The 8,838-nt window shown below is 41.3% G+C and overlaps 1 protein-coding gene across 4 annotated transcripts in view; it reads right to left on the bottom strand.

The window, feature by feature from the left end:
* Positions 1-1,952: 1,952 nt before the first annotated feature.
* Positions 1,953-8,838, bottom strand: part of SERPINB9 (serpin family B member 9) — an 11,655-nt gene continuing 4,769 nt past the window's right edge. For all 4 annotated transcript variants that reach the window (XM_059399339.1, XM_059399341.1, XM_059399342.1 and 1 more), the window contains exons 5-7: positions 8,362-8,504; positions 6,678-6,833; positions 1,953-5,229 (exon numbers count right to left, since the gene is read on the bottom strand). In XM_059399339.1, coding sequence (XP_059255322.1) covers positions 4,825-5,229; positions 6,678-6,833; positions 8,362-8,504 — 704 coding nt within the window. In that variant the 3' untranslated portion in view covers positions 1,953-4,824. The remainder of the gene's footprint in view (positions 5,230-6,677; positions 6,834-8,361; positions 8,505-8,838) is intronic.

Consider the following 8,838-nt stretch of genomic DNA (forward strand, 5'->3'; position numbering starts at 1 on the left):
CTTGTATTAGTCTACTGGGACTGCCATAATAAAATAAGGCAGACTGGGTGGGCACTTACACAGCAGACATTCCTTTCTCACAGTTCTGGAGGCTGGAAGTCAGTCAGAAATCAAGAGGTCAGCAGGGCTGGTTTCTCCTGAGGCCTCTTCTTGGCTTGCAGACGGCTGGCCTTTTCTCTGCTTGTTTGTCCTTGTATCTCTTCTTCTTCTTTTTAAAAGACCATCTGTCAGAGAGAGCACAAGCTGGGGAGCAGCAGGCAGAGGGAGAAGCAAACTCCCGGCTGAGCAGGGAGCCTGATGTGGGACTCGATCCCAGTACGCTGAGATCATGACCAGAGCTGAAGGAAGATGTTTAACTGACTGAGCCACCCAGCTGCCCTCTTCTTTTTGCAAGGACACTTATCATGTCAGATTAGGACCACACCCTTCTGACCACATTTAAGTTTAATGACTTCCTTAAAGGCTCGATGTTTCAACATGATCACATTCTGTGGTACTGGTGGGTTGGTGTGGGCATTGACATGTACATTTGGCGGGAGCACAACCCAGTTCCATACTGGTTGGCTCTAAGAGGGAGTTTAATCTTTATCTTAAAGGCGGTGTGAAACTGCCCGTCCTCATCCACATAACCCTCGGAAATATAGGGGCAAAGTATATGAAGTCAGTTTTTAAAAAGCCAGAAATGAACCTTATTCATGAAAAGAGGAAGGTACTTGTTTGACTGACATTCTTATTAAAATTTCTTCTAAAAGCCAAGAATAAAATATTTTAAAACTGTTCATGTGGATTTTATTCCAGTTTCAAAACCATGTCACTCAGAATCACACATGGGGTTATATCCTAGAGTTCTTCCTTTGAATTATGTGCAGATCACAGGATTAGATTTTCCTAGCGGAAGCATTAAATAACATTGAGACAGAGAGAGTAAAAACTCTAAGTTTTCCTCCCATTCCCCCTCCAAAACTTTCCCAGAGATAACCTCTGTTAGCAGTGAAGGCTTAGCCTTTTAAACCTTTTCCCAGAGATTCACAAACATTAATTTACATGTAGACATACAGGGTCTATTCATATAAATGTGTGCATCATGCTAGGCACATTGGACTGTAAGCTGTATTTTTCGCTTAATTCATTTTCATGATCTTTTCAGGAACTGCATATAGACCTTCCACAATTTAAAGAAATGTTCTGCAAATTATTGCATAATATAAATGAATTAAATTCTTCTCCTGTTGCAGAAAAAATAAAATTCAAAGAGTAAAATTGTAAGGCACCCAATTGGTGTCCCTGAGAAGTGGAGAAATTGCTTGGTGTGGAAAACCTACACAACTGGTGTCAGAGGTACTTAGTAGCAGGAGGGAGAAATAGTGTTTCTCTTTAGTATGTATTAAACTTTAATTGTTAACTTATATGTCACCCATAACCAGATAAGGGAAAAATGTCCTCACTTAAAATTATTACGAGGGGCGCCCAGGTGGCTCAGTGGGTTAAGCCTCTGCCTTCTGCTCAGGTCATGGTCCCAGGGTCCTGGGATGGAGCCCCACATCAGGCTGCTCGGCAGGGAGCCTGCTTCCCCCACCCATACCCCTCCCCCCAGCCTGCCTCTCTGCCTACTTGTGATCTCTGTCAAATAAATAAAATCTTTAAAAATAAAATTATTACAATGACAATAAAAATTAAAAATAACCATAAGAAAAACAAAACTCAGCCTCTCTCTATATATATGTATATAGAGAGAAACAAAGATATATAAAAAAGTATTTGAATAAATGGAGACTCCTCACATCTTCCCAAACAAGACTAAACTCTGTAAATAGATTAATTTATCCCTGGATTTATGTTTAATGCCACACTAATCCCTCCAAAAAATACCAAAGTTAAAAACATTATTTTGAGTATTGCAAAAGTATTCTGATGTTCACCTTGAAGAATGAAGTTGAGAAAAATCACATGAACACTGGGAAAAACAGACTATTTAATTATTATTACAAGTGAGAAATTGGCCATTTGTAAATAAATACAATAATATTTTCTCTCGAATGTCAACAACACAAAAACAAATGTCAGATGGATTACACAGTTAAATCTATCAAAAACATAACAGTTTAGAAGAAAATATAGGAGACAAACTGGCTTCAATGGGAAAGTATTTTTAAGAATTGAAAGCAGTGTCAAAATCACCAAGGAAAAACCTAGATTTGACCAAAGGAATAAAAAACCCCTGTTCACTAATAAAATATCATAACAAAATTTATGAAAAGTTTCTCAGCAGTAAAAGAAATACAACAGGCATATATTCTTATATAATATATACTGTAAACATGTTTAATCTACATAAGTAAAACTTGTAAGTTGTTAAACTATGTGTGTATATATATATATATATATTGTGTATATGTGTGTGTGTATATATATATATATATTTTAAGATTTTATTTATTTGACAGACAGAGATTACAAGTAGGCAGAGAGGCAGGCAGAGAGGCAGGAGGAAGCAGGCTCCCTGCTGAGCAGAGAGCCCGATGTGGGGCTCGATCCCAGGACCCTGGGATCATGACCTGAGCTGAAGGCAGAGGCTTAACCCACTGAGCCACCCAGGTGCCCCTATATATATTTTTTTTACTCAACATCATCTACCCATAAGACTTAATGTCCACCTACTGTGTACTTTAGTTTCTAACTCCTACATAATATCACAAAGTATGCCCACGTATTCATTATCTATTCCCACTGAGAGGGACACTCAGATAGCTTCCAACTCATTGTCAACATAAATGAACACCCTTGCAGTGAACACCCTTTTGACCGTGCCTCTGTGGGCCTGTGCCATGACATCACTGGGCCACACACCCAGAAATAAGCCTGCTGGAGCCCAGAGAAGACACCAATAGAGTTCACTGCCAGAATGCTTCCTAACTTGCCCAAATGTTCCTGTTCCCACAAGTGCTCCTAAATTTCCCTACTTCCTGGATGACGCTGCACAGTATTCAACTTTCTGACACCAATCTGATGGATGTAGAGCAGTAGCTCATGGTATTTCATTTGTATTTTTCTGATTATTAATTGACTGTCTTATTCTCTTTGATTTGCAGGATTTCTTTGTATACCCTAGTGTTAATTCCTTACTGATTTTTTATAATATCTTCTTTTAGTCTGATCATGGTGTCCTTCATGGAATGGATTTGGGGTGTGTGTGTATATATATATATATATATATATACCCCAATTATATAATTTTTCACCTTATCACTTGTTAGATATTATCTTTTTTATCTACTATCAACATCCTTTTTCAATTAAAAGCAGTTAAAAAAATTAAGTTGGACCCCTATGTCACATCATATATATCAGAACAGATTAACATTCTAAATATAAGAGCTAAAATCATAAACATCTTAGGAGAAAATAGTTGTAAAATTTCCTGACTTTGGATTTGGCAAATGACTCTTACATATGAAACCGTAAGTCTGAGTAACAAAAGAAAATACAGATAAACTGGATTAAAAAATGGATAAAAAAAATAGATAAACTATTAAAATAGATAAGCTTTAATATACTAAAGGCCACTGCTTTGTTCACTGAAATTAAAAACCTTTGTGGATCAGAGGGCACTACCAAGAAAAGGAAAATATAACTTACACAATGGGAAAAAATATACAAGACAACCCAATGAAAAAATGGACAAAGGACTTGAATAGACTTATTTCCAAAGGAGATATTCAAATGGGCAGGAAACACAGGAAAAGATGTTCAGCCCTACTAGTCATGCCTTCCCCACTGCTCATGCTCTCACTCTGCTCTCTCTCTTCAAATGAATAAATAAAATCTTTAAAAAAAAAAAAGGCCCCAATAATGTCACTAATATCTAAACACTTCTTTAAAAATTACAGAGCTCATCTCTGATCAAATTACTTATCGCTGCATTGTACATGGCACATACACATGTGAAATACATCCCACCCCTGAGGAATTTAAGGTCTAGCTGGAGAACACAGATGATTAATAAATAAAGCAACCGCCGTAAGAGAACTGCCCTCCCTCAGTATGCACTCAGAGTTCAAAGATGCACATTGCTTATGCAGAAAAGGAAAATATCCCTGGAGAAGACGCCATCAGAAATGAACTTTAAGAGTTGGGCAGGATTTTTGTTAGGGCTGGAGGCGGCAAGGGGATCCCTTCAAGGGAATCCCTTCAAAGGGATCACAGGATAAGTGTAAGGACATTACCTTGTCCAAGCTAGCTGTCACAGAAGCTACTCTGCTACTCTGGTAGGAAAGACCAGGTGTCAAAGACACCATGACTCCGCCCCTTTGTCTCCAATGCCTGAGGTCCTTTTTGCCACCTGCTCGGTGATGCGTGGAATGTCAACCCAAGATAAAATAAAAATGTGCATTAAAGCGGCTTTCTAAAAAGCCCAGGCACCAGGCAGACTATAAAACAGTAGCTCTAGTTAGCAGCATTTATTACCACTGAACAGGCTAAGGCAAGTCTGCCGACAGGATTTGAGGTACAAGGCAGAACAGTGTCACTAGAATGAATTACACGTGGAATGAGGGGGGAGTAAGTCTGGGGCCATCTAGGGAAACCTGACATTCGATCCTATGGGACTCAGAGTGTACTTTAAATACTACAGGGAATCATTAAGGTCTCTTGTCCCATGATCTTGGGGCCGATGAGTGGTCAGGATGGGGACGGCTGGGTGTGGACAAGCATGGGACAGAGATGCAGGAGGAATCTGCCCTCCCCTTTGCACTGGGCTTCACAGGCCCATCTTCCTGGGGCTGTGGCGCAGGACAGGAGGACACAGAAAGAGGGAAATGCTCACCTTTACGGAGAGGAAAACCTGCCACAGAACAGAATAGTGTTGGCTGCGTTGTGCCTAATGAAGAAAAGGAAGGGGTGGTCGGCGCAGAACGTGGGGCCAGGGTCCATACAACATTCCACAGCCACGATGGCTGACGCGGCTGCGGCCTCCGAGCCTTCCTCATTCACCTCCACAAAACTCTTGTGCAAGAACTGGGACAGACACAGATCTTTTTCTCCTGACATGGCCGAGAAGTCAGCCGTGCCCTCCTGAAAGGCATCAACCATTCCCAGTCCCCGGAGCATGGATGCCATGTCATAATCCTCTTCCAGCTGAAATCTCGGAAGGGAAACTTCCACCTCTGTGCTCTGCATCCGATCTGGCTGGGTCCACGCTCTGAATTTCTCCAAAGTGAGACTTTTTTCCACCTGAAAGATCAGAATAAGACATTCAAACTCATTCCTCTGTACATATGGACACACACGTCCTCTCCGGCATGGGTGGTGACGGTCACACAGGACCATGGGCACCTTTCTGCGCCAGGATATTTGTGAGACCTCGGACTTGTGCTATTCCAGCCACGGCTCCCCTGCCCAGCACGTGAGGCCGTGCAGAGGCACAGAGACAGGGCTGCGCCTCTTCTCACCCAACACTCTCTGTGAGACATCCATCCTGACAACGCTCAATGCCCTGCTGACTTTCACTGTCTTTTTTTCTTTTCTTTTAACTGTGCTTATTTTTGAAGATGAGGCATTGCTGGTAAGAAAAACGACTGGAAAACAAAGTGCTCTTGCCAGAGCTTTTTGCAAGAGGCACAATCCTGTGTACATTCTGAAGAGCACTCAGGTGGGAAGGACAGAGAGAAGCCCATGCCTGCAGCTCTGCTCCCAGAGGACCCTGAGGACTATGGGCGCACTGTGTGTGCCCCTCAGCGCCTGGCCCTAGAACCTGCTGGGCCGTGGCTGACTCACACTGAGGATCCACGCTGAAAGGAAGCAGAGTGAGTTGGGAGTGCTGTTTGGGACTGTCTCTGGCTCTGCTCTCCTGAGTTTCAGGTATTTAAAATATAAAACAGGGCGGGGAGCCTGGGTGGCTCAGTGGGTTGAAGCCTCTGCCTTCGGCTCAGGTCATGATCCCAGGGTCCTGGGATCGAGCCCCGCATCAGGCTCTCTGCTCAGCAGGGAGCCTGCTTCTTCCTCTCTCTCTCTGCCTGCCTCTCTGCCTACTTGTGATCTGTCAAATAAATAAATAAAATCTTAAAATATATATATATATAACACAGGGGCACCTGGGTGGCTCAGTCAGTTAAGCGTCTGCCTTTGGCTCAAGTCAGGAGCCCAGGGTCCGGGGCTCGAGCCCCACATCGTGCTCCCTGCTCAGTGGGGAGTCTACTTCTCCCTCTCCCTCCGCCTCTGCCCCACCCAACTGCTCTTGTGTGCTTGTATTCTCTCTCTCTCAAATAAATAAATAAATAAATAAATCTTTAAAAAATAAATAAAATAATGCTAACAACAATGACTATGATAATAATAATGGATCACATTCATTAAGGGCTTATTAGGTACCAGACAATGTGCTAAGCTTGCTACTCGGACCACCCCCACTTTATCCTCATAATAACTCCCAGGCAGATGTTACCACCATTCCCGTTTTTGAGGTGTGAAAACAGAGGTAAGGAGTTTGGCGAGATCACATAGATAATAAGGGGAGCAGGGGGTCCTGCACGACAATTTGGTTCCAGAGCTCGAGTGCCCAGATACGTGTGCTCTGCGGCCTGGTGGCCCCCATCACTGCCTTCATAGGTAAACATAAACGTTGAAAGTGGAGAGTGGGTTCTAGCAGGAAGGGCACAAAGGGCACAGCCCCGGATTCTCACCGAGCTTAGATCCACGTTCTCGTCCGGGAGCAGAACGATCATGCTCAGCTCCTTACCCACGTAGGGAAGCTCCAGGATCTGGGTCTGCACCTCTTTAATATAGGCGAGCTTAAACATAGCCTCCTGAAACATCATCAACACTGGCCTTTGTTCCTTCTGTTGGGAAGGAACAGAGGAGCACGGAATTAAGGTTCTTGGAAGAGGCAACAGAATTTTCCAAAAGTGGACTCCAGGAGTGTTTTCAGCACCCATGATGGACATGTCCGTGTGCTAAGTCTGACTCTTTCCCATCATCATTCTGAGCATCTCTGTCTGGTAAACAGATATGGCTCTAGCCTCAGCAAAAAGATGTTTTATTCAACAAAATAAACGTGACACCCTGCATTCTCCACAGGAGGAAATCAGATTTTCTTCCTGTAAAATACACCCAGCAAAGGGACACCTGGGTGGCTCAGTTGTTAAGCATCTGCCTTTGGCTCAGGTCATGATCCCAGGGTCATGGGATCAAGCCCCACACTGGGCTCCCTGCTCATCGGGGATCCTGCTTCTTCCTCTCCTGCTCCCCCTGCTCTATTCCCTCTCAAGCTGTCTCTCTCTCTATCAAATAAATAAATACATTTTTTAAAAAATATGCCTGGCAAATGTATCTAAGGAAACAATAGAATCAAATACAATGAAATAGAAAATCATTTCTCTTAAACTGGAAAAAATGTGTTTATGGTAAAGAGGAAGAGATTGAAGAGTTTCACAGCAGTATGACTGGTGGTTTATGGAGAGAGCCCATCAGGAAGCAGTCTGCCAGCAAGTAGAAAGATTTCTATGTCTCCTCCTGTATTTAAATCCAGTTTCCCCAGCTTTGATACTCTAATCCAAGGAAATGATTTTTTAAAAATACATAGGAGGTATATGCATGCAGAATTTAACTGCCGTACTATACTCATAAAAGGTTTAAAAGTTGATGTGGATCAACTATTATAAAAATTAAAACAGTTTCTAAAATCATTGCTAAAAAATTTCTTCCCCTCCCACTTTTGTAACTAGAGGGCTGATTATGGAAAGTATACCTTATAGCTCCCTCCAAAAAAGGTTTTACCTGTACAGGACAAGTTTCCTAATTGCATTAAAATGCAATTTTTTTTTAGGGGCTTGGAGATTTGGCAAGCTATTTTAATGCCTGCATGAACTGAAGTTATATCTTAAGACTAACATATTTTTCAGTTATTTTTAACATATTAAAAACTTATAAATGATTATAAATGATTAACAATGATTAATTTAAAATAATTCAAGTCTATATTTATTTAAAATTTTCAGCTATCTGATTGAAGAAAATTCACTCCTTCTCTCCACTCCCCTAACACATACACATATCACACTTCCTTAACACTTGTTTTTTTGCTTTTCTGTTAAGCAACTTGGGCTTAGAGGAAATCTGAAGTTTCCAAAACTAGGTGGCAGTAATGAATGCCGCCAAAATTAGAGGCATTAGGAGCAGTAGTAAAATGCAAAAAATCAGAGGCAGCAAATAATTTTTATTTCTCTGTGCTCTCCTCCTGAGCTTAAAATTTCATTCAGAAATGTGCTTTCAAAATTATTTCTAACCAATCATTTATGTCTTTACAAAGTTAACTTTTTCCAAGCAATTTCTTCATGAAACTAGCACAATTTTTGAAGCTTCTCTCACCTGGTTTATTTTAAAAGGCATTTCCCTTGTGTAGCTTTTGTTGAACTGTTCATCCCACCTTCCTTTGAAGTAGATGGCGCTGACAAGAACCAGCCTGGTGTCTGCACTGACTGAGTTACCTGGCAGCACCTCTCGAATTTTACCTTCCAGGAAAAGCAGAGAATATATTCAGTTGGTTTTCACAGAAAAAATTGTGATAAGGCTTTTTGGCAGATCTCTGGTTATGAATCAAGAACACAACAGTCTTTTCATTTTCAAGTTTGCTGAGTTTTGACTGATATGTACAGAAATAAACAACACATACAAGTGGTTTTCACAGAAAAACACATACAAGTGGTTTTCACAGAAAAAATTGTGATAAGGCTTATTGGCAGATCTTTGGTTATTAATCAAGAACACAACAGTCTTTTCATTTCCAACTTTGCTGAGTTTTGACTGATATGTACAGAAATAAACAACACATACAAGTGGTTTTCA

Source organism: Mustela nigripes, chromosome 5 (assembly GCF_022355385.1).
Source record: "Mustela nigripes isolate SB6536 chromosome 5, MUSNIG.SB6536, whole genome shotgun sequence".
NCBI classification, from domain to species: domain Eukaryota; kingdom Metazoa; phylum Chordata; class Mammalia; order Carnivora; family Mustelidae; genus Mustela; species Mustela nigripes.